This window comes from Corvus hawaiiensis, chromosome Z (assembly GCF_020740725.1).
Source record: "Corvus hawaiiensis isolate bCorHaw1 chromosome Z, bCorHaw1.pri.cur, whole genome shotgun sequence".
NCBI classification, from domain to species: domain Eukaryota; kingdom Metazoa; phylum Chordata; class Aves; order Passeriformes; family Corvidae; genus Corvus; species Corvus hawaiiensis.
This window is the reverse complement of record NC_063255.1, coordinates 59,830,186-59,856,454: the sequence shown is the minus strand read 5'-3', so window position 1 is coordinate 59,856,454 and position 26,269 is coordinate 59,830,186. Positions and strand designations below refer to the sequence as shown.

General features: G+C 40.1%; 1 protein-coding gene across 3 annotated transcripts in view; it reads left to right on the top strand.

Annotated features, from left to right (window-relative positions):
* ADAMTSL1 (ADAMTS like 1) overlaps positions 1-26,269 on the top strand; it is a 414,253-nt gene that overhangs the window by 350,361 nt on the left and 37,623 nt on the right. For all 3 annotated transcript variants that reach the window (XM_048292487.1, XM_048292486.1, XM_048292488.1), the window contains 4 exons: positions 10,700-10,910; positions 16,427-16,606; positions 18,164-18,317; positions 19,568-20,708. In XM_048292487.1, the coding sequence (XP_048148444.1) occupies positions 10,700-10,910; positions 16,427-16,606; positions 18,164-18,317; positions 19,568-20,708 (1,686 nt within the window). The remainder of the gene's footprint in view (positions 1-10,699; positions 10,911-16,426; positions 16,607-18,163; positions 18,318-19,567; positions 20,709-26,269) is intronic.

The window sequence follows — 26,269 nt, the reverse complement described above, 5'->3', positions numbered from 1 at the left end:
CCCAGGGAAGGGGGAGGGCCTCTGTTCCTAGAGATTAAGATGCTCCCAGAGATGGGTGGAGAGAACCTTTGTTTCTGAACAGCTCATCCTTAAAATGGTACCCCATTAGCTCAAGACTGGACCCTCAAAAGCAGTTGTGGGGAAAGCTGTCAGTCAAGGGAAGGAGCTCTCACATGCGAGCAGAGAACCAATCCGGGCGGCTGTCTTGCTGTGACATTGAAGCCATGAGAGAACTTCTTGTGGAGATCTCTCCATAGCATGAGCAAGAGAGACTCCTCTCCCCAAGTGAACTGAAAAAGGTTACTATAGAAGTGGTAAACTGACTGAAAATCTCAAGGGTTGTCTTTTTACGTTGTCAGTGGGAGAAGGTAGAAGGGTGGAGGGAGAAGTGTTCTGAAGGTGTGGTATGATTTTTTTTTTCCTTTCTTTTAGGTCTGTTAATAAACTTCTTTATATTCTTTTAAGTTTTGTGCCTGCTTTGCTTTCTCTTAATTCTCTCACAGAAGGTAAAAAGTAAGTACTGTGTATTTTGGACCAAACCACTGCACTTAATTGGTGTTTGTGCCTGGTTGTGAACTGGACCCACTACACCCATGTGCAGCATCTTGCACTTTTGCACTTGGTCTTGGTAAACTGCATGAGGTTCCCATGGACCCACATTATGATATTTGCCAGGTCCCTCAATATAAATATGCAAGATATAAATATAAATTTCAATGTAAAATACTGGATCTGGATGCACCCTTGGAACAAAATTCTTGTACTGCCTTTTTTAACAGTATGTTGCAAGAAGGGCACGGAAGGAACCTCAAAGCAGAACATAAGGGAATATAAACAGCCATTATGAGTTTACTGAGTTCAATCACAGTACCATATAGCTATATAGATATATTCTTAACTTCTACTGTTCTGTCTTTCCCCTGTGAAAAAAACTATAGAAACATTTGGTATGCCTGATTTTGTGAGACAGTCTTTTTGTATCTTGTGCTCTGGTGAAATAGCTCAGGAACAGTTCATCCTGTTGAAAATATTATGTCTGTAATGCTGCCAGCCAGGTCAGCAAGAAGCTCATATTATCTGCTGTTTTTGTGGTAGTACTGCTCATAAAACTTGGAGTTTTGCTAGAGAATTTCTGAAACCCACTCACTGTTATCTGAACACTCTTTCATTCATGAATATGCTTGCTTTGTCCATTCAATCCAGTGACATCTTCTTTACTTCTTTCCTGCCCTTATCATTTCAGCAAAGGCTTCTTTAGATTTAGGGAGAGTCTTGTTACTGTGTGGGACAAAATCACATTGTTCGTGAATATTGATCTTACAATTTGTGAAGTCAGGATTTTTGTATATATTTCTGTGCCATCTACATCCATTTTCAACTATCTAATTTTTTAAAAGCTTAGTTTTAGAAGGAATTTCAGATTATGTAAGTTGATTGCACATCTTCCTCACCTGCTGAGGTTTTTCTTTCTTTGTCTTCTGGTGTCTGTAAGCTTGTTGATGTCTCCTTCAAGGAATAGCTGTGGTTTTTAATATTTTCCATATGGCATAAAGGTAGGTCTGAAGAAAAGGTGTTGGCTTATGATGTAGTCCTGCATGGAAAGCAGCAGTGTGAAAAGAGCTAGGGAGTCTTCAAAATCAAGCAGCTCTGTCATGGGCAGCAGGGTGTAAAACTGTCTGTTGTGATTTAAGCCCGGGTGGCAGCTAAGCACCACAAAGCTTTTCGCTCACCCCCTCACACCTCAGTAGAATGTGAAGGAGAATCAAAACTAAAACTAGTATGTTGGTAGAAGGAGGGTTTAATAATTGAAACATGAATAACATACAATAATTATAGTAGATAATAAAAATGATCATGATGATAATGAAAATAATAATAAGAGGGAAAGAAAAACAAACAAGGAAGAACAGAGATGCACAATACTATTGCTCACCTTCTGACCAGCCAGACCCCATGTCTACACCCCAGTCAGCCACCTTTCCAGGTAACTTCTCCAATTTATAAACCAGGCATGACATTCTACAGCATCCAATATCCATTTGGCTACTTTGAGTCACCTGTCCTGCTCCTTCAAATTTTTTTTCTGATCTTCCTCACTGGCAGAGCATGAGACATTAAAATAGTCTTTAACTTAGTATAAACACTACTTAGCAGCAGACAAAATATCAGTGTGTTATCAACATTATTCTCATGCTGAATCCAACCAGCTGCCGAGAATAAATTAACTCTACCTGAGCAGAAACCAGGATGTGGTTCCTTTGCTTCTTTACAATAGAATGTAGACTGATGTGCAAAATTTATTTCATAAATTAGTGCATTACTTCAGTGTAGGTTTAGGGCAAGGTACATTAGATCAAACTCACCCTGCTGTAGTTCCCAAGGTGTGTGTTTGCTCCATGGACTCCTCATTCAGCTTCTGCCATCTCCCATTACAAGTACAACTTCTGCAATTTGTGTTCTATTCCTCAAACCTCCCTGCATTATTTCTTAACCAGCTTTCCACCTTCACTGGTGGAAAACCACTGGTGGAAAACCACTGTTTTAGCCTTTTCCTGTTTCATTCTTGAAAGGCCTACCACGGATCTATTTTCATTGTATCTCACATAATACATTAAACAACGCCCTTATAAGAAGTTTCTGCTTTAAACATAAGCCCAAATCTAAACTGGTATTCATTTATCTTTTCAAACCTAATCTGGTCTGTGTAGTTACATTAAAGACAGCCATTGCTATTAATTATCTCAATGCTGGAATTATCATCCAAAATAAAGGTCTTGTGTGAGACACTTTTCAGTAGCCAGCATGTCTGCTAATCCCTCGAACAAATTCTCTGCCAAAGCAGTTCACTTACCTGAAGCTGCCTTTTCATGTACCTGTGTGGTTCGAGCTGTCTGTGTCTGCAAAATTCCCGTGAAAGACCTACTGCACAACCTCCCACTGTTCAAAATGTTGACAGAGGAACACAAACTCTCTTTTCTGTCCTGCCTGAATAGTTGATGTTCTCTGCCTCCAACTCAAGGGACAGCAAGACTTTTTTTAAGTGCAGAACATTTTAAATATTGCTTGAAGCCTGTCAGAAGGTTACTCTAGCAATCAGAACTGTTGATTGTAGAGTTGATGCATATTCCATTTACCCTCTGTACTTCTCAGACTTTGAGTTCCTTCTCTGTGTTCCTCTGTTTGGCTCTGTTATATAAATATTGGCTCCAGGCCACATTCAGCTGTAATGAGCTGCAGTGTTAATTGATATCAGTAAGTTTGCAGAATGCAGGCCATTTCTGTCACCTGACAGAGAACTTTCATTGAGCCTTTGATCATCTGCTTATGTGTGTTGTCTGCGTATCTTTAATGGACTTCCTTCGCTTATGACGAAGATACTTTTTGAAGAAAGCACCTCATTCTCCCTTGTGCACAACAGCCCCCTGAAACCTTTCCTGCCTGTTCAGCTCCCTTGTCACAGTGGTGATACTGTTCAATGGATTTTGTCAAGCTGGCATTGAACAACTCGAAGTTTCAATTGTTTTTCTGGTTTTGCTGGTGACAATTTAAAAGTACTTTGCAATTTCATTTTTTACTTTTTAGGGAGTATTAACTTTTTCAGAGCTTAGTTAAATCTCACTTTTATTCTGAGGTGTGTGTATATTGTATGTGTATTTGTAATGTTCGCTCAACTACAAATTGAACCATAGCAGTAGGGAGACCACTTCCTAGAGAACTCAGATCTGTGCTTAAACACCTGGGTTGAGGTCTTTGCTCTTATACTTCATTTCAAAGGAGCAGTCAGATTTTACTGTGAGTCATTTAACATCTGGATGAAAAAACACTTGCAGTTAAATTCTTGGCTTTTGTGCTGCTTTCTTTGAGACTTCTTTGATTATAAAGAACTGACTTGGGAGGTCTCATCTTAATCCTGTAGCTTCACTGCAAGAGGGTATGCTACCCAAACAGAATGGACAGTATCTTTTCCTGCTGTTCAGAGCTTAAGATCACATTCTGACATGGTATTTAAGATGTCATACTGAGCATATTTACTCAGCCAAAGATACATCTGTTAAATGTGCCTCAAGAAAGCCTTTCACACCTATGAAACAGGAAACTTTACCACAAACACTGCTCCAGGTTGATAAGGGAAAAGGAAGAGAGGAGATACATGGGCTGTGTGCAGACTTCTCAGTCTTCATGGCCAAATGGAAGATGCACTGGTTGACAGAGGAGAAGAGGAAGCCGGTATTGACATAATATGTGATTTACTCATTCTGTTGTATGCACATATGCACAGCTGCCTCACAGCCCTTGTGCACTGAGGAATGTCTTTATGCAGGCAGGTGTCAGCTGTTAAGTCAGATGCTTCCAGGCAAACCTTTCTCCACACTAATGAATGTTTATCTTAGAAATAAGAAGAGTTCTTTTGTATCACTTTCATATGGTTTAACCACAAAAAAATGACAATAATTTCATGTTTTTAGAACTAGTTTGGGAGGTCTTTGTCTAGAAAATTGTTTACTTTTCCTGTGCAATGTTCAATTGTCTTGACAGTGCTGGAAGGGACTCTGGCAGGATTAAACTACATCCCTAGATAATTTTCTTATAACACCTAACACCTTAAAATGATTTGGGGTTTACCATTCGCTTATGGTATATACAGGTTCCCTGTGCATATGGGAGCTAATCCAGAGCTGCTGCCTGCATAGTGCTTTGGCTCAAGACTACAAGTTCTACCTACATAATTTACTTTTTGCAGACTGATTATGGGGGTTGCGAGAGTGTTTTGTTCTGAAGCCTTGTAGCCCTACTGGGGCAACGACTAATTCTAGCAGCTGGTCTTGCCATGAGTAGCTGCTTACTGGCCAGTGTCACTTTCTGGTCTCTCTAGCTAGCAGAAGTATTGTCTGAGCTCCAGTTCTTGTGGCAATGAGAGGGACATTTCAAAACTGAGGTAAGAGTGCACTATTGTCCCTGTTGTTATTCATGACACGACAATGCCTTGAAGCTCCTTGCAAGCAGAGACTCTCATTGTGCTAGCTGATAGAGAAAGACAGAATAAGATAACATCCCTCCTGTAAGATTCCAACCTAAGCACAGACCAAGCTCAGGAAAAAAAAAAAAAAAAAAACAAACCACAACACAAAAGTATTGTTGTGATTTTGTCAATGTGAAGTTGAGACACAGGTAGGAGAACAGTATGATCCAGCTCAGTACTTGAGTCTTCCATTTGGACCCATACTCACAGGCTAGCGCATGTTTCAGCAGTTCTGGTCTCATTCACCTCTGGAGTTCAGCAAAGAGCTAGGAGCAAGATTCTGCTCTCCTGATCCTCTAGTTCTTCATCTGAATTGCTGGGGCAAAATTTGATATTGATACCTTTTTTTTCTATTGAAGGAGAGAAGGAAAGTTCATCTCTAATTAAAAATTTGATGTATAGAACTTCACAGATCTACATGTTCACGTCATGTTGGAACTTTTCTAAACAGCCAGAAGCTGTTTAGAAATAACAAATAACAAATGCCCAAGTTTAATTCAAAGACCACAGGAAAGATTTTTGTTAACTATGTGTGCTGGTAATTTCAAGATAATTTCCCTATTACAAATAGCATAGGGAAACTGGTTTTTGAGAGAATCCCTAACATTTTTAGATTTACATTAATAGTATGGAATAATTGTCCTGTGGCAGTAACTGGGTTTTTCAGATTATTGAGCCTTTTTTGGCCATTGGAGCTTCAAAGTTGTTCTCTTTCTTTTATTCAGCGGAGCTGTGAGTATTTACATTTTAAAACCCACTGACCATGATTAATTGTGGAAACTGCTTGTTTACATGGAATTAAGTATATGCATAAGCATTGCTTAGATAAACCTAATTTATTTAATGAGAATGTTCTGGAAAATTGCAATTTATTATTGGTCCTTTAGCAGTAGGAGAATGCTATGTCATAAAAGTAATTGTAATTCATAAAAATAATTGTAGATTACAGATTGTTAGTCTAATTCAGAATATGAACTGGCTAATAAATTTGCTAACTGGTGTTTTTCTATTCATAAAATCTATTCATTGCTAATTCACTTTGTTAGTTTCTAGTTCCTGGAAATGCAAGAAATTCAGTGTTTCAGTTCACTGGGTTTTTCATCAAATTTTGTCTGTAGTTTTCAGACTACACCTTTAGCATTGTGTGTAAGAAAACCTAAAGAAAAACACTGCCTTGAGCAGTCAGACCTGGTAATTCTGAAACTACTTCAGAAACTACTGAATCTGCCTATCTTCATGTGCATTATATGTCCATATGGTTGACCAACTCTAAAAAAATTACTAAGATATCCTTATGGAAGAAGGAAATCATTCATTTGGAAAGTTAAAAGTTTCTGTGGTCAGTTTTGGTTTTGAAATTTTGATGATACTTGAAAGAAGTTGTATCTTTGGACCATCCTCTGCTCCCTATATACTTCCAGTAGGAACTTGTTTTCTTCCATGTTCATTTGAAAAATGTTCATACATGTGTATTTGTCTTGGGGTGACTTTATGATGTTGTATCCCATATCACTGTTCTATGCCCAGAAATTAATTTTGTGCCATTCTATGCCTTTAAACCGAGCCTGAGAGGGGGGAGAGAAAAGTGTACTTTTTCAAAGCAGTTTTCAGTTTGTTTTCATGTTTTCAAGGACACAGATGAAGCTCTCTTGCTGCTAACAGCAGCGGCGGGAGCGGGAGGAAGCACCCAGCTTGCTTTCTTTCCAGCCAGCTTTCGGCCAGTTTTTCAGCTCCTTTTCCTTCAGAGAGTTGAACTTTTGTTTTCCTGGGACTTCTTTTTTTTTCCCCTTTTTCTCTGCTGGACTGTTTCAACATCAGAATACATTGGGAGGATTTTCCACTGAGGCCTTGGCCCTGGAGGTGGGCCCACCACCCCGTCCCAGCTCCAAGGAGGGGGAGAGAGAGATCTACAGAAGGACTCTGAAATTTTCCCAGGTTTCTCTCAGCAGAGCAAGAGTTTTAATATTTAGCATTATTATCCTTTTCCTGTGTGTTTGCTAAATAAATAGTTTTTATCTCTTTCACTTTCCTTCAAGGAAAATTCATTTTTTCCCAAACCTGGTGGGGGAGGGCTGGTTGTAACCTGCTTTCTCTCAGAGGATATATTTCCAAATTTGCCCAAACTGGCACAGTATTTTAATACATGTATCACTGTATTGAAAGACACATACTCATTTCAACACATCCAGCCCTGTGAATTGCCTCTTTCCTCTTACATTCCTCTTCGCTAGCCATCTCTAAATGTCTCAGTGGTTTTGAATTAATATCGTTTCTGTTCAATCAGTTCAAATATTCAATGTATTTTATGTATATCAGCAGAGTTATGTATATATATCCTGCAGAGGATGAAAACATCTTGAAATCTGTTTTATATTAAGTACAGTAGTTGAAATATTTTTAAAGTCTAGTTTGTGCTTACAGACATAACCACTGCTTAGATATTTAGGAGATGGAGATGGACAACTGGTGAACTGATACACCTAGAGCTAGGACAAACCAGGGGTTTAGGAGCATAGATGCACCAAATTCCAACTGTGTAATAAGGCTAAAAACAGGTTGTTTCTCTGTTATTGCATGTTAGTACAGCTTTGGGCAGTAGTGAAGGAGAAAGGAGAAGGGAGAAAATGTATGTTTTGTACCAAAACTATGCAATCCCTTCACCAGGGTCTGGAAAGTAATATGGGAAGTACCAAACAGATGACTTTCATCTATTCTATAAACCAGCAAGTATGCAGATTTTTCCTAAAATCTATACCTTAACAGCAGCCGCAGTCAGCTTACAAAGATAGCAATTCCACTTGTGCGAGGTTCCTTTAGCTTGATTCTGTAACTACTGTATTCACCCTTAAAGTGTAAGATTCTTGCCTACTTGAATTTTAATTCTGGTATTGACAGATGCATGTAGGACATTCTCTTTTGTATGCCATGTGCATTGGGAGAGTCAGTAGAAGAAGAAGAAAAAATAGAAGAATGCACAGCCAAGTACCACATGAAATAAGACATACTTCAGTTACCATCTCATTACACTCTACAGTAAGGGAAAACAGCATTACTACAAAAAAGCAGTATTATATATTTTTGTAAGATTATTGTCTCCAACAGTACAAGTATTTTAGAAACTAATAGGTAAATATAGTAGGATAGTATTAGTTCAAAGTGTTGCAAACACCTTTAGCTGTTTTAAAATAATTCTACAGCCCTGTATTTCTGTAAGATTATCACTGGTTTTCTCTGTGCTTCTTAGGACTTTGAAATTCATGTATATCATTTATGGGTTCAGTTATTTGCACATGCCTAGTCCACTTTACATGTGTCTGCTCTATTCTACTTTCTTTACTTTCCATCTATGAAAGCCCATAAAAGTCTCTTGGGACTACAAAAGTACAAGGGTAAGAGGTATTTGACCTCACAGTTTGTGTGCTCCTCTAAGGAATCTCCTCTTTAGTGCAGCTGGAAAGAATTGTGAACAAACCGATGTTAGTTATGGGTAGGGCAACAGATGCAACCTGCAATATTCAGAAATTTCAAACACTGGAAAAACAAGTCCTTTGTCTTTATGGAAACACAGCATTTCTTTCTGGAAGAAGAAACAGACACCCTCTTCTGAAGAAGCCAAGATGTCCAAAGGGTTTATGTGGCTTGCTAGCCACTGAGATGTGAACTGCCAACAGAAACATTTTGCACGTACACCAATAACAAACAAAATGTTGCTGGAGGCAACAGCTACTGCCAGCACTTGAAAAAAGTAAGTCTGGCAGCTAACCATGTATCAAAATAGATTCTGAAGCAAGAAAATGCCTTCTTCTCACCACCTACTCAAATATCTTATTTTAGATTGTGCCAAAACTGAAGGGTAGATGATATCCACATTAATTCTGGCTAACAGTTCCATGGGAAAAGCAGGGAAGATCTCTCCCCCCAGATCATTCATATGGAGAACATACTCCAGCTTGGTTTAACTGGCTGCCATATGTCACTCCTGTTCCACTGATAAATAGCTCCCAGTATATGTATTCAGATCAGTGTCCTTCAGTGTATTATGGTCTGGAAAATGATCATGGGAACTCCTAACTCACTGTGCAAGAAGCATTTATTGTTAGAAAGGGTTGAACAGATTGTTGTCATTGCTACTAACAGAACCAACAATATTGTCTAAAAGCAAACTACAGTGTCGTTAGTGCTTACAGTGAGGCTCAGGATTTTTGTAAAATCAGAGAATGTCACCAGCAGATGGAGCGCAGTAGGGGAGCAATGTGCCTTTGGTCCATGAGGATATCTTATAGGGAGGAAAAAGAATTTCTTATGTGCTAGCAGTTTATATTTGTTAAAGATGTTACTTGAAAGGGAGGAAACATGCCCACAAAATAACTTTATAAAATGAAAAGATGTAAGAATCGTTCAGTGATAGTAGGGTAGCACAATCTTAAATGGTTATTTGTGCAGTGTGTTTGCTCACATGATGTGTTTTACGTGCACTGAGCTATTTCCATTGACCACAGATTTTGGAGCATCAGAGTGGTCTTTCTCTGCTGCTTCCATAAAATCTTCTTGATTCTGCTGACATGTTTCATAACTTTCCTTCATTATCTGCCTCCGTCCTGTTTGGAGCCTGAGGGTAACCTCCTTCCTAATCACTCTCTTTAAGTTTCTGCCTGGATTTGTTGTCTTCAAAGACAGGTCCTCTGAGCTTTCCTTTTCCTGAATTTTTAATTTACTCCCTCAGTAATCAGTTTAAATAATGTCATGCTGGAAATGAGGCTACTCTTCAGATTTAGAAAACATGGCACTATCTGGCTTTCATGTTTTCAATTTGGGTGTGGGAGTATATCCAGGTCAGTGTAGAGTTTCGCGTGAGTTTGTTGGGGAGGCTATTTTCTTATCTTTTCCTTCTGAATGTAGGACTAATTTTTTGTGTATACATTTCTATATATCTCTGAAGTGCTTCCTAGTTGAGACATGAGTGGAAGGCCTAGTACTTTAAACAATTTTCTGTGTTTAGCTGACAGAATTCGGCGTTGTGTTCAGTACAGCTCAAATAGCAGAAATCTGGTTTTAAGGTGATGAACACTGAAATTCAGTTATCAACAATCCTGTTGATACAGGATTTACATAGCTAGTTCAGAGAAGATCTAGTTCAGTGACAGGTGTTCATCCTGGGGTTGAAGATGATCCCCTGCTCTCCTGTTGCATCTCTCAAGGCCTTAGTACCTCCTATCACAACAGCACAGAAGTCAGGAAAACCAAAGCTTGATCTTCTGAAAGAAATTTGTCCTCAGAATTTCACTTATACATTCCTTTGATTAAATTTTGTCATTATCTTCCTTTATTTTTTGTTTAAGACAGGGGAAGAAAACCAGCTAATTAAATCGACTCTGTCTTGAAATACGTTGTCCATGCTCCAACAGACAAAAGAACTCCTACTGTAGGACACAAAACATTTCCTGTGATATTGCAGAAATCCCAGAGACTTGCAGTCCAAGAACTATTGACAAGAGATGAAAATGCAGAACTGCAAATATTCATCTTAGCCTCATCGTCCAGCTACAAGAGTGACATTGATCAGAAAAGGAAAATTCCCTTTCATTTACTGTTTCTTCATTCCATCTGTCATTATAATAAGAGAAAAATTAAGGTGAATTTTTTCTGTGCTTAAGATTCTCTCTCCTGACCCCTTCACAGATGGGAGATTGGGAAATGGAGCTCTTGCAGTCTTACCTGTGGGGTTGGTTTGCAGACACGAGATGTCTTCTGTTCTCATCTACTATCAAGAGAGACCAACGAGACAGTGATTTTGGCGGATGAGTTGTGCTCTAAACCCAAGCCATCGCTCGTGCAAGCCTGTAATCGCTTTGACTGCCCACCCTCCTGGTATCCTACAGAATGGCAAGAGGTAAGAATTTACGTCTAATCTCATTTTATGACTGCTAAAAGTAGTCATTGCACATATTTCAGGGGTCAGAGGGCTGGAGCACCTCTCCTACAGGCTGGAGAGCTGCAGCAGAGAGGGCTCGAGGGAGACCTCAGAGCAGCCTTACCGTTTATGAAGTGTGCCTGCAAGAAAGATTAAGAGGGGCTTTTGACAAGGGCTTGTAGCAACAAGACAAAGAGTAATGGATTTAAACTGATGTAGATGTAGTTTAGATATTAGGAAGACATTTTTTTGTATGAGGGTAGTGAGACACTGAAACAGGTGGCACAGGGGAGATGTGGATGCCCATTCCTGGAAGTGTTGAAGGCCCGGTTGGATGTAGCTTTGAGCAACCTGGTCTAATGGAAGCTGTCCCTGGCCGGTGGGGTGCAGAGAGGAGATGGGGTGGAACTACAGGAACTGTAAGGTTCCTTCCAACACAAACCATTCTCTGATTCTATGATTTTGCTTTAACCCATCAAGAGGAATCATTAATCATTCTGACAAGCCATTAAAAAGCTGCAAGGTGTGCACTTTTCACTCTTAAAAAAATGCATCAATGTTTCCAGAGGTATATAATGACTATAACTATTTCTAATGCAAAGTTAGTGGAAAATCTTAACAGCTGGCTATAGATTTCGAACAAAAATATATGGGATGAGTTGGTCAGCTGCAATGAGTGGACTTGGGTTAGCTATGTCAAGGCTTCTAGGAAAACTAAACGAGAAGGATTAAGGATAAAAGAGTCTTTAAAGCATTTTGAGTATTTCATATATTCTCAAATAATAATTTATTTTTGTACAAGAAACATTCCTCATCCTTCAGATTAAGAAATGTATGTTAAACACTTCCCTTTGGGAGATGGATGCCTTATTACACTAAATATAAAAATTGCTGTCCACACAATGGGTCTGTACAAGGCTTTCCATCTTTAGAAAGCACCCTGGAATTAGGTAATTTGCTGACATCTGGTTGCAAATTAAAATACTTGTGTAATTCAAAAGATTTAAAGATGCTTCTTTAAATGGTTATAATACTACACAGGAGGAAAGGATCCTGTGCTGCTGTCAAGACTAAAGGAAAAATTTGCTGTGTGGTGTAGGTGTAAGCAAAACACCTGTTTAAATCTTCATTCTTGATGTGTGCTAGTCTTCATTCTATCCTATGTGAAAACTATGATCATTTTGCATAGTGCTTACTTACACCTATTCAGTGTCTATATATAAAATCTGGTCTTTACTTAAGAGCCAGGGAGATGTTAGTGTACTCACATAATGAAGTTAGTAAGTCCATGAAGCTGAGAGAGCTTTGGGTTTGGGCAACCAACCTGGTAAAAAAAAATTTACGCCAGTCTGATGGTCTGTCAAAGCTAGGTAATGAGCCTACAGCTTTAGTCCTCTGTTTAAAACAGTTCAGTGATATTTCATGCTTTGTCTACTGATATTTGCACACACATATATACTTAGCTGTACTTTTGAAAATTTCTAGACTATAGTCATAATAAATATTATATTTGTACATAGGAAATGGTATTCTCCTAGTTCGTAATGTAATAACGTAAGTCAAGCATTTCAAAATTAGGATATGCTAGAAGGAGCACCAATGCTTGTTTAAGTCCTATAACTGGCCACAGTCCTTACAGAAAGAAATTTTCTGTGAGTTTATGTGAACAGTCAGAAGAGATACATGTTGTAGTATGAGGAAAAATTTATTTTCTGCTAACAGTGACCATTAGCTGTAGGCCACACTAGAACAGTACCAAATTGTTTCTGCTAGAGCTATCTCCAAACAGATTTTTTCAGGATTGGAACATCTTCCTCAACAGTGTAAACGTGTGTACTTCCACCTGTTTGAAGTAATTTTTCTGACTGTTCAAGGGCTCTCAAATGCTACCTCTTTGAAAGACTTAGCAGGTCTTCAGAGGAGGAAGCCTGATTAAGTATAAAAGCTTTAGCAGCTATGTTAATCAGAAATTGAAACAAAGTGCTCAGTCACACTTGTGGTAACTGGTGTCTTCTCTGGGCGAGAGAGAACCTGTGCTGTAATTCATTGCTACAGTTCAACACAAGTTATGTTGTAGCTCTTCTGCCTTAGTTCCACAGACTTTTCAGGCCCAGGCCTGAGTATTTCCAGTGCTTACCTTTCACTGGAGGAAAACAGCACAAAAAGTGTGCTTCTCTACCTACTGTCTTCTGCTTCTGTTCAGATGAGTGCTGTGCCAGAAAAAAAACTCTAATCCATCAAAATCAATTTCCGTTCTCTCATTTTTTAAGTATGTCTGTTTTCCTTCTTTGCAACACCATCATCTTTCAGGTATTTCCACCCTGTAGGAAAACCAGACCTTTCAGCTCACTCTCACACAGGTTTCCCATCTGAAAACCTGCACCATGGGGCTTGTGCATTACGCTTAGGGATTATTACAGCTGTTGGCTTCTGAGATGTGGAAAGAAAAAAAACATTCGGAAAGGACGTGAGTGGCTGAGACAATTTCTGGAGGTGACCTCCAGTCATGCAGCAAAACTGCTATGGGTCCCTCCAGCAGAAGAAAACCTGAAGAAGGATTTCTTTCCTTGCATTAAAGGACCCACAACGCCTCCCCTCTCCCCAGGCTCCTGAGAGGATTCCCCTCATACAGGGAGATGAAGGGCCCTTCAGGAAGGTGCCTTCTTCCCCCTAGGGAAGGTCCTTGAAAGCTTTACCAACATGAAAGGGTAAAATCTGTTTGCTGCAGAGCCTGGTTTCAGTACATTTCTTTGGCCTCATCAGTGGAGTTTGTGGTGCTTTTCAGAGCACTCATTCACACTGGTTTAATGCAAAACCACAAAAAAATCCCCAAAAGATTTAAACTGTAATGACCAGTGTTTTCTTTCCTAAGTCTTTTATGCTTGTAAGGAACGATTGTCTGAATTAAATGCCATTCAAAGCCCTGGTGTTCCTGGTAGATAAACACACAATAATTATCAGTGTTGTAACGTTACAAACAATTTTTAAAACACATCTTTACATATTCCAGACTATTTATTTTTAAATAGTTCTGTGTCTTTACTAAATGCATTAGGATCTTTATCATTTTCTGGAGAAAAGTGTATATATAAGCTTTCATTTTTACAAGGCCCTATACATATCTGTTCTGCATACCTGAAACAAGAGACATCCATTAGTAAATCTTCATCCAGCTTTGTTTTATTACTGAATAAGTGCTACAGTCTCAATGCCAACATTCTTTATTTGCTCTTGAATGCTAACTTTGCTCCAAAGATAATTCGAACAATGACTTGAAAACAAAGTCAGCATGGGAAAACTGGTAATATTTTATTATATTTTCCTAGTTATTTTTAATCCATACCGTAAAATGTCTCTTCTAAATCTTCAAGTTTCACACATTAAAAACCAACAGAGATACCTTCGGAGAAAAAAATGTTTACTCCTTTTGCAGGCACTTTATCTTACTGTGGAGTCATAGCAGAGAAGTCATTTTTGAGAGCAAGGAACAAACCCATATTGTTGTACACCTTGAGTAGAGAGCAGTGTAAAATTAAACCACATGGGAGACCATGTTAAGGGACCTGGGGATCCTGGTCGATGGCAAGTTGAACAGGAGTCAGCAGTGCCCTGGCAGCCAGGAGGGCCAACCCTGTCCTGGGGGGCATCAGGCACAGCATTGCCAGCCTGGCAAGGGAGGGGATTGTCCCGCTCTGCTCACCTCGAGCACTGGGGGCAGTTTTGGGCACCACAATATGAGAAAGACATTAAACTGTTAGAGAGCGTCCAAAGAAGGGCCACAAAAATGGTGAAGGGCCTGGAGGGGAAGCCATGTGAGGAGTGGCTGAGGTCACTTGGTTTGTTCAGCCTGGAGAAGAGGAGACTGAGGGGAGCCCTCATTGCAGGCTACATTTGCCTTGTGAAGGGAAGAGGAAGGCAGGCACTGATCTCATCTCTGTGGTGACCAGTGAAAGGACCCAAGGGAATGGCCTGAAACTGTGTCATGGGAGGCTGAGGTTGGATGTCAGGAAAAGTTTCTTCACCCAGAGGGTGGCTGGGCACTGGAACAGGCTCCCTGGAGAAGTGGCCACAGCACCAGCCTGACAGAGTTCAAGAAGCATTTGGACAATGCTCTCAGGCACATGGCATGACTCTTGGGGCTGTCCTGTGCAGGGACAGCACTATGTAAGAGAATAAAGTCCAAGAAGCAAGGAAAGATGTGTTTTGCCTTATCTCTGGTAGAGTTGGACTTTCTGAGAGTTGACTGACTGACAGAAGGAACATTCTTTGTAGTATTCACAGTGTGTAACCCATTTTGTATCTTGTATATAAGTTAACAGGATAACAGTCCTTAGGCAATGTTGGAATATTACTTTTAATCATATTTTTCTTCCTCCTCAGGAATGAATTGTCCTCAAATGAGAGGCTGATAAACATTGTCTTCTGATGAAAACTAATGTTTTTCTTGCTTAGTTTTTTGGAAGCCTTTGAGCTTCATAACATTCTAAATAAGTAGGACAAAAGCTAATTTTACGCATTAAAAAGCAAGCCAAATATAAAAATGTCTTTCTGCGCTTCCTTTCTGTCTTTCAAGGAAAATGTTTATCCTAAATATTCGGGCTAGCATTAAAGTTCATGCAGCCCTTTGTCTAAGAGAGAAGGGCCTTTCAGAACTGCAAGATTTTCTAAAACACTCCCTTTTTAACTGCTTAAGTATACATTTTAATACTTCTTTGTATTATTGTCTACTTCTCCTGCATAACTGCCACGTCACAAGCTATAAGCAACTGCTGGTCATGTCAGTGTAATGCAAGCTCCCCCTTTCCTTTGCTAGAAGAAAGGAGAAAAGGAGTTGAGCTGGCTGAACTGAGCAGAACTGGGAGCCTGTTAGCAGCCTCAGGAAAAGGATCCTCAGGAAAAAGGACTGAGCAACTAAATTTACAAAAAATATTCAGGAAAGCTACTAAATTTGGTTATTCAAAATTTTATGCCCTGGTTGAGTAGAAAAATGGATACAGAGAGAGGTATTTACATTAAAGACAGAGGGGAGGTGTGTTCTTTGGATATTAATCATCTCAATTTACTTATCTACTGCCAGACAAGACTTTTCCACTCTCTCTGACACTAGTCACTGTCAGAGCTCAGACAGAGATATTAGTATTTAGATTCTCCACATCACATGCTAGAGTCTCATTTTCCAAGTGGAAAGGACAAGTTCTCCACCTCCATACTGCAATGCTGACTCACTGTTTCCATGTCCTTTGTACCAATACCTTAAAACAGAACATTTCAGAAATACTGAAGCAGTTTGTCTAAATATTAGCAAAATAAGCTGCTTCCATTTTCCAAAATATTTTTGACATTTTTGAAAGCAGCGTACTTTGAGGTCTCTGAAATTTTTGTTTTATGTTTGGCCAAGACCAAGTGTTGATTTCTACCCAAACTCACAAGTAAATTTTGCAGCAAGTGGGGTGGTGCAGGTGTAACAAAAGGTGTCTGTGTCTCTTTTCTCACAGTGTTCACAGACCTGTGGTGGTGGTGTCCAGAAGCGAGATACACTCTGTAAGCAACGCCTGGCAGATGGAAGCTTGTTAGAGCTGCCAGAAACCTTCTGCTCCTTGCCAAGGACCATTACACAACAAGCCTGCAAAAATGAGGATTGTCCCAATGAGTGGCTTCTCTCTGACTGGACACAGGTATGCTATTCATATGCATGAGTATTGTACAGGTCTTGGAGATGAAGTTCCTATGCAAACTGGGGTAGAGGAGCCAAATAAGGTCAGACCCCACAAAGCGTGTTATGCCCAGTTTTGTCCTTATCACGCTGGTTGGGGATGTTATCACTGGCTCCTTGTTCCTCTTTGGTGACTGCCTCCACAGATGTGTTTTAGCCATCTGGCCAAACCATTAAGAGCCTTCTTATGTAAACTCAAGTCATGCTCAAAATAATAAATCCCTCTCTGTCCATACCTATGCTTATTATTCCATCCAAGGCATTGATGAAGAGTAATCTTTATTACCCTAGGCTAACTCTTTGTTCCCAAAATCTAACTGTTCTGATGTCAATAGTCTTTTCCTCTTGGGGCCACTCCATCCCTTTCCTATGATAAAGAGAAGAGAAAAGAGGAGGGGTGGAAACAGGAGGAGAGGGGAAGGGGAAGGGGAAGGGGAAGGGGAAGGGGAAGGGGAAGGGGAAGGGGAAGGGGAAGGGAGGGGAGACATTATAAAAATACAATTTGATCTTGTAAGGTCAAAGCAAAAGCAGAGGTTCATTCCAGTAAGCATGAAAATCATTCCACAGCTTGCAGTCTCTGCCGCCACTCTTCTAGTCCTCTTTCATGGAAGGTAGTGGAAATTGCCTTGTGGAAATTGTAAAAGAAACACCAATCACCCTATGGAACTGTCCCACCTGCACCCTTCTTATGGTGATCTCTCTGGGCATTTTATTCAAATTAGTGCATGTTTTCATAAAGTCTTCTGCGAGGAGACACAGAGCCATTCTGGCAGTGAAGATTACAGTGCTCTACCCATTTTCCAGCTCTTTTTACAGACTGCTGCTTGGGTTCCAGTGCAAAGGCACTGCCTGTATTTCATTTTCACAATGGTGTATGCATAAATATGAAACTGGATAGTCATGATGAAGTCCATCAAACAATGTCCACCTGTGCAACAAGCAGCATAGTCTGGTATTAGAGGGTTTCTACTCTTCTGTGTAAGCCATATGTAGTAACTACAAGGCTGAGGTAATTAATCGGTAACTAAAATACTCATCCCTTTATTATTCCTAAATAGATTTGCAACAGGAAAGCTTAAAGATTAAGCTTAGGCCAGACCAGAATGCTACTGTGATCTGCACCTTAATGAGGTCTGGTCTTGAGCATGAGCAGGAGTTTTTCCAGCCAGCAGACACAGACACATAGAAACAAAGTGCAAAGACTGCCTTTGAACTGTAGCACAGTACCATTAAAACAAGGGACACCATTTGACAGAAGAGAAGTGCTAGCAGGAGCACGGAAATAATCTAAGCCTTACAGGACAGAAAATAACAGATATTTCATCTCCTTACTGTGCCTGCACTGTTCATAGCTGCACAGTCAGATACTGCTCTGCTTTATTCCACTGCAACATTTTGAAAACTGTAACTGTTATATCCTGTGGTGTATGTATGCAATGTGGATATGGGAGGTGAGGACGGAGTGCATGACAAGGAGCAGCTTTTTCGTTTTTCCTAATGTTTCTCATCCTGTTCCTAGTGTTCAGTGAGCTGTGGAGAAGGCACACAGAGTCGAAATGCTATTTGCAGAAAGATGCTGAAAACTGGAGGCTTTGTTATCATCAATTCCTCACTCTGCCTCCCTTTGCCATTCTCATCCTTGATCAGGCCCTGTGCACTAGGCCCCTGTGCAAGTAAGTGGAAAGGGTGTTTGGGCAGTGCCTGGGGAAAAGGGGCTTGGAAGTCCTTCACTAAGCAATCCATGCTGTTTCCTGCTCCATAGCCTTCTTTTGTGGTAGTGTTACTCAGTCTTGTGGAGTGGGTTTTTCTGTCTGTGAACAAGTCAAGCCAGTGGAGGAGCACTACAGGTTTTACTAATGGAGCTGGATGTGGGCCAATGTGCTAGAAGGGAACTCCTAGTTTCTGGAAAAACTGGCTCAAAATTCTGACCAAAGTCTAGATCTGAATTTCACAGCTGGAATGTAGAGGCTCAGAGATACAGCGCAGCAGCCTGAGGGCAGGTGCAAATAAACTCTCTGCTAGAACAGCTGCAAGGAAAATGGTTGGTAAGGGATTTTGCTGATGATCATTTAGAAACTTGTTATTTCATTATGTCACTCCAAATCCTCTATGACCTGGGATTTCTAATGAACCATGCAACACACGTTAGATGTATTTTACACTGGTAGCTCATGCATTTGTTGTTGCCCATCACAAGCCCCCCTGTATATTCTTCCCTAGTTTGCAGTAAGTCAGCTGGACATGTAAAAGTCAGCCTAGCTTCAGCTTGACTCCGAAACTGCTGAATATTGAGTATGTAGGGAGAAAAGAATATCTGACATTTAGAACTAAAGCTTGGACCAAATGCTGCATGGTATTTACTAATAGTATGCCTGTGCAGCTTAATTTAGTGCTTCATAATAAAGATCTCTGACACAGAGCTCTGGAAACCAGAAGGACACACTGAACTAGTGCAGTTTAATAGTATTTACCATGTTTTTAAGCCTAGCCCAGAGAGTTTTGTTCTGTTCAACATTACTCCTTCAGGTAGCAAGACTTTCATTCTTCCTTGCTGTTGTGACCTGCAAGATCGTGTTGTCTTTGAAGGTTTGGATGGTAAACACTTCTCTACTCAGTGCAATTCTTAAGTAACAGTCTTTGTTTAAGTACTTTAACAACAAGAACTAAGTTTCCACTCAAGTTTTCTCTCTCCTGTAAAGCTTTTGTCCCTGGCTATTTGGTTTCCGCATATACTGTGGGCTACTTTCGCACTCCTGAAGTGTGTCTTGTTATTCCTCTTATTTTGATTGTTCAAATTTAATGTCCAGCAACTGGTGGCCGGTTTCTCCCATTACTGTCTAATGGGTCAAATGCTGCCCACAACAATGTAAACTACTTGTTTTGTTTAATGGTATCACTTACTAATAATATAATGGTATTTCAGGGCACAACAGACCAGCTCATAAGCAAAGCCCCCATATTATGGCTGTAAAGCAAGTTTACATCCAGACAAGGAAACAGAAGAAACTGCACTTCATTGTGGGTGGATATGCTTACCTGCTGCCCAAAACTTCTGTTATCCTCCGATGTCCTACCAGGAGGTTCAGGAAATCAATGATCACTTGGGAGAAGGATGACAAGAGGCTTGTCAGTTCAGCTCACATCACCATTGCGCCCTATGGGTACATGAAAATCCATCATTTGAAGCCTTCAGACACTGGGACATACACCTGCACAGCAGGGCCAGCCCAGGAGCATTTCATAATTAAACTGATTGGAAGCAACAAGAAGATCATTGCTGGGCAGCCAGCTAGTATTAGGGAGGACGAGGGCATGAGGAAGGCTGGCTTAAATGATGCCTTGCGAACAGAGGATAAACATCTCAATGGGATTTTCTTCAATGGTAGCAAGGCTGAAAAGCGGGGACACCTTGCTAACCCCAGCAGATGGTATGACAATATTGTCTCGAGGCTGCTACAGCTCAGGAGCTGGCCAGAGGAAAATTTGGAGTCCTGGGAAGCCCAGGAGTCTATGGAGAGAAACGCGTCCTCAGAGGAGGACCAGAGCCGGGAGCATAGCCTGCCATTTACTATGGTCACAGAGCAGAAACACTTGGATGATATCATAAGGAATTTGTCACAACAGCCTGAGGAGCTTAGAGATATCTACACTGAGCAGCTTGTTGTGCAGCTGGCTCATGAGGTTTTCAAGAGCCACTTGGAGCACCAGGAATTTGTCCTCAAAGCATCAAGGCAAAAAGTTGACTCAGCCTTAGTGGAGTATCCTTTCCACAGACGTGTTTCTGGATTTACTAGCTCCCTGAGGATGTCATCTGCTGAAACATTTATTCCCACCTCTGTAGATCTGGGAAATGGCTTGCACAGGCCCCCTCAAAAGCCTGCCATCCTCCGAAAGATTTCAGCAGCACAACAACTTTCTGCTTCAGAGGTCGTCACCCACCTGGGACAGACAGTAGTCCTAGCAAGTGGCACACTGAGTGTGCTGCTTCACTGTGAAGCAGTGGGAAACCCAAAGCCCACCATCAGCTGGGCTAAGAATGGAGAGGAAGTGAAATACAATGATAGGTAAAGAATGTTATTTAACTTTTAAGAAAATAATTGATATTTTGACTCTTCACTTTCCATGTTTTACTGCCTGTCAGTCCCATGGACCAAACCATATTTTGCTGTAGTCTGACTTCATAACAGAAAGAAGGGCAAGTGCATGTGAAGTGGTAAATGAGGTAAACAGAGCACTGTAACTCTTCAGCAAGGTCTGGATGGTGGGTCAGGCTGGTGTGGCAGACAGGAACCTTACTTCTGTTTGAGTAAGTAAAAAAGAAGGGATTGTAAAGTACTAAAGGACATAAATGCCTGATACAGCCAACAGAGCACTCCGCATCCGGAGACTGAGAGCCTTAGTTTATTTTCCCATCTGAAGGCAGAGATTTTTGCTATGAAGATTGGTATTGAGAAATGAAAACTGGTCATTGGTTGTTGCTATTATCTTCTGTTGGTGCTACGAATTGCATTTCTCCCAGTGCTCCAGGAGGGCCTGACAGACATGGCTGTGGTAAGAGAAGATGGAGGAAGTGAGGCTTCAGCCTTCCACATATGTATCCATGCATTAAACTGCCCCAGGATAAACCTCAAGGGGCATTACAATCACCATTTACTGCATGTGTTCTGATGAAGGCTGTGAACTGTGGAACCACACTTCATGGCTGTTTGCAGCTTTGCTGTCATCTCCACACAGACTGATCATTTATCATTAGTCTTCTCATGTGAATTGGTGAATCCTCATCTCTTTAAACTCTGGAGTGCTGGTCCCACATGTAACCTGAGAAGTTCACATAACAAAATGCTTTTATCAGTATACCACAAAAATTATGCTGGTTTTTCTTCAGGTAGCCTTTACTTCCTATCACTCCACATTATTCATTTGTGTGGAAGAGCACAGAAAAAGAGGTTCTTTTCAGTTCTAGTTGTATGCTTAACTGTGTTGGTAACATACATTTTTCTCATGTCTGTGCTTGGGATTTTATATTTAGGCTCTATTCTGTGAGAAATCAATATATAAGAACAGGAAAAGAGTGTAGTAGGCAGTAATAATGACCAACATAGTACAACAAAGTTGTCCAGGGATCTGCTAGGAGCTCCTTCTGCACAAGATACTGACCTCAGCTAAGACATCTACATTTAGTCATAAGGTCAGCCTAGGATATGAGAAAAGATAGGACCAAAACAAAAATTAATTTCCAGTGTGGTGGCCTTGGATCGTCCAGTAAAGTCTTGAGTTAGGTAAAATTGCCCCTTCTGTACAGTTATGAAATTAGCGTATTGGCTTCTTCTTTACTTTGACTGCTGAATCAATGAAAAAATAATTGCTTTGTGTAATGATCCGAGTTTCCTGGTTCTTGCCTCTCTGCCTGAAGGTGAATAAGTATATTAAATTCAACACACAGAAAAATGGTAACTTCTGAAGGGGTAGAGGTCACTAAGAACAAGAATGTATCTCTGGTGGAAATCACATGCAGTCATAATTATGACTCGGACATACAGAATCCCTTCATTTGGACATATTCTTGTGAAAATTTCTGTATGCCACCCCCAGAAAAGTTTCATATCTATAGATTTTCATCCAGTGGCTATATCCCATTAGAATTGGTCCATTAAGGTGGGTTTTTTTTTTCTCTACTTGAAATGACTGTAACTTCTGTGGTGTCCATGAAAAGGAAGGGACATTACATAAAGTTCACATATGAGGAATGCTAGTCACTACAGTCATGAGAAAATGGCAAGTTTATTTTACATCCTATAAGCTGTCATGGTATCCCAACAAGCAGATTAATTTAGCTGAAATAAAAGAGTCATATGATTCCTGAAATTTTAGTTCAGATTTTTTTAGTGTATAATTTTACAGTTCCTTTTCAACCTTTATTTTTCCCATTCAGTTTGGCTGAAATAGCCTTAAATGGTGCATTTTGTTTCTGAATTGTCAGTCAGTTGTGTGTGTGCTCAAAATTTCTATCAGAAAGACTCAGGAAAGTATTATTTGTTTTCCAGTTAGTAGCATAAGTCATTGACAACTCGTCTTTAAATGTTGAGGCAGTTTCCACTTTATGAACTTCCTTCTGTACTCATCATTTATAGTTCCTCCAGGTTGTTGTGTGGGGGAGGAAACGACCATGCTTTGAGCTTGAGATGTAACTCGACACCTATATCTTTGGAGTTAATGTAAGAGTAGAAATCATGGTGTGTAAAAAAATTGGTTTGTGGATTTTCTTGCTGGGTTTTCTAAGAGCAGTATTCTGGTTTTGGCTCAGAATGCTCTTGCTGCCTGTCAGCTGTGTCAGTGAAAGCTGCAGTTTAAGCAGTCTTAGAGTGTCCTGCTGTAAACTGCAAGGCCATCTACATGTGGAGGTGTCTGGTATGCTTGAGCTGTCCTTCAGCTCTGCAGTTTGTTTTTTCATGCTTTGCCAGCCATTGAATGGAGAAGAGGGTTTTCCAGCCCACCTCTGTCTTAATGGGAATAAGAAAATAAATACAGGTGGGCTTGCCTATACTAGTATTGAAGAGAAACACTTCTGCTGAGAAAGGCCAGAGAGTAGTGCTGAAGTTCCTCAGGTCACACCCTACTGAATATACTGAGATTTCAGAAGTTCTTAGTTGGTATTGTGATTTTTAGAGTGTAGGCTGCTGGTTTTAGGTTGGGTGACAGCTACCTGGTTTGTGAATACAAGCCACTCAGATAGAGGCATTCATTTTCAGGCATTGTGGCCATGGATTTTGTCTGAGCCAGTGATGTCCAGTAGTGATGGTTGATGTATGGCTTTATTCCCATTGCTGCATTCCATGAGCTGTTTCCTCCACCCAAAAGTATGACTCCTATTGCATAGCTATCCTTGCAAAAATTAACTTCTTTAGCTTTAGTCTAGGTTCGGTCACAAAGAGATAGAACAAGGGCCCCAAAAAAGTGCTGGTTTTCAGTTACTCAGTAGAATGAAAACATATGGCACAAAAAGAAGCAGCAGTTGAAAATATCTGTGGCTCCAGTAAAAGATCCCCGACTTGTGTCTGCATATTCAGCCTGAGTGCATACTTAACAGAAGAGTCCATACTCTCTCCTAAGGTTAAAGTGTCAAGTTTACACCAGCATGGGTTCTGAGTGCCATTGCAGAGCCTTCTAGTATCCATACCAAAGTCTGCTGAGTGCTGTATATATTGGAAAATGTTTTATTTTAGAGAAAATTGAGATTAAGTTCCCGAAGAATCAGTTTTAAAAGTGAAAAATCTTTGAGGAATTTATACATTGTTTAGTAAGCCATGCAAGGATGCTGCAATTTCTATCGCTGAGGATCCACTTGTACTTGATAATTCAACTTCTCTGAAACAGAAATAAATTTTATAAATGGACATGAAGCAGCATGTGAACAGTGTTTGCGAAGTGCTGTCTGATTTAGTCATTGATATATGTCCTGCAAAGTACGTTTTTGTCTTGGAGGCAATGCAGTGTGGAACAACTGAGATGAAACTGATTAAATATTAAGCTGCATTATTTTCAGACATGCTGGTGACATAAAGAATTGCTATAGCTGGTGGTTTTTTCCACCCCTGACAAGTAACTCAATACCTAACAAAGATAGCAATCTCTGAGCAAACAGGGAATTCAGCCAAAATAATTCTGTACAAAGAGGACTAAAAGGATCTGCTTTCAAGAAAAGCAGCTATGCCAAATTGTGATGCACAAATAACAGAATTATTGAAAAGAAAAGGACATTATGTTTGTTTCTGGAGAAGGGTATTAAAACTTGGGTTGAAAAGATAGGAAGATGGAGCTGTGTTGGAGTTTATTTTTTTTGAAGGCAAGTATCTACCTGGACTGTTTCTATTTCTAAAAATACCTGTGCTGGATCTTGAGGTGACTTAAGCTGACAGAGAGGGATTTATGTTAGGAGAGGTGATTAACAACAAACAAAGTATGCATCCTTGTGTTTTATAAGGTGTAATATTAGGCAAGCTCTTTCCTCAGCCTGAAGGTGTCAGAAACATTTATTAAAATTATTTCAGGGGTCTTGTAAGCATTAGTTTGATGTAGACTGGAAGATCTGCCTACATACTATATTGCACACATGCAGACAGAACACACAGAACTTTTAAATGTTACAGGCTGTTATAATGTGGGGCAGCTTCTGAAGATTTAATGAATTCCATGTAACGATTGAAGCAATCAGTGTTAAACTAAAAATTTACATGTGAGATACTGATGCATGCTAACACTAGTTCTGCAAGTAAAAAGATCTGTCAGTTGCTGTCAGTGTTAGCAGTGGCTATCTAGTCAGCCCTGCTTATGACTAAGACGTAAGAAAAACATCATTGACAGCAGAAGTGGGAAAGGAATTATTTCAGCCATTTGTGGGTTTTTTGCTGTGCAAACATAGATGCAATTTTGAAAGTATTAATGTTTGTTTTGCAAATGTGCATTTTTCTAAGCCTTTACAAAACTTGTTTAACAACAGGCAGCTCTTTTATTGATAATGACTATTTTTATTATTACTCACAAAAGGGTAAAAAAATAATGTTAACTCTGGAGCTTTTTCCTATAATAGATTTTGCTGGGTGGCCCTAATCCGGTTTGTTTTAGAGATCTACCACCCACAGTGTTGTGAAAAATCAAGTATGTGCAGCTTTGTGGTCCATGAGACAACAGCTTTTATTGTGGGGATGGGAGCGTTAAGAAACTCGTCGATTCCAGGATCTGTGAGCAGACTTTTATTGCATGTGTTTTACAGGCATATCCCTCCCCCAGTTTCACCCTTGCCACTGTCAATCACAGCCTCAACTAAGAGTTTACAAGCAACAGCTGCTGAAAGTTGCTGATGAGAACAGTATAATTAGATTTTATCAATAGTTCCAGCTAAAAAGAAAATTAAGAGAAAGGAAAAGTAATCATGAAACACACTGTGATGAAAATAAGGGTACATAAGCAATGACAGGAGCCCATGGACTGAATTCTTGCTGAAACAGGTATATGCTAGGACCTGATGAGTCCTGGCAAAGCCAGACAGTGGAAAGAGGCAGTTCATAAGAGCACTAAGACCATATTAATTCCATTTAATTATAGGCATTAGACTGAGCTCGGGATAGGCTCCTCTTACTGGCAGAGGAAAGAAGGAGTTGGTTCAGCCCAAGGAGGAGCTGAGAATTACTCTCTATCTTCACTGACTGTTAGGGGAGAACCAAGACTGCCGAGTTTGTACAAGCTGCCCATCAGTTAAGAATCTGAACCTATTTCAGGCTTTAACACTGAGCCTGTGGTTCATTTCTCTTCTTTCTGCGCAGCTTCAGCATGTTTCATGATTTTTCCCTTGCAATAATTCTTTACTATTGCTAGTCCTGTGTTGCGGAACTGGAAGACAGCAATGCTAGGGAACTCACTCAACATTATACAGAAGTGGCACAGCAGAGGAGGAGGTTTCACTTGGTAGATGTTCTAATTACTTGGCAATCTTTCTTTAATACACATGCCAGCAGTAGAGGAACTGGGAATGAGACTAAAATTTAATGCAAATAATCAAAATTTACAGTCCCAATGTAAGAATTTAAACTTCTTCATAGATTTTTAAATATTGCCTAAAGGCCTGACC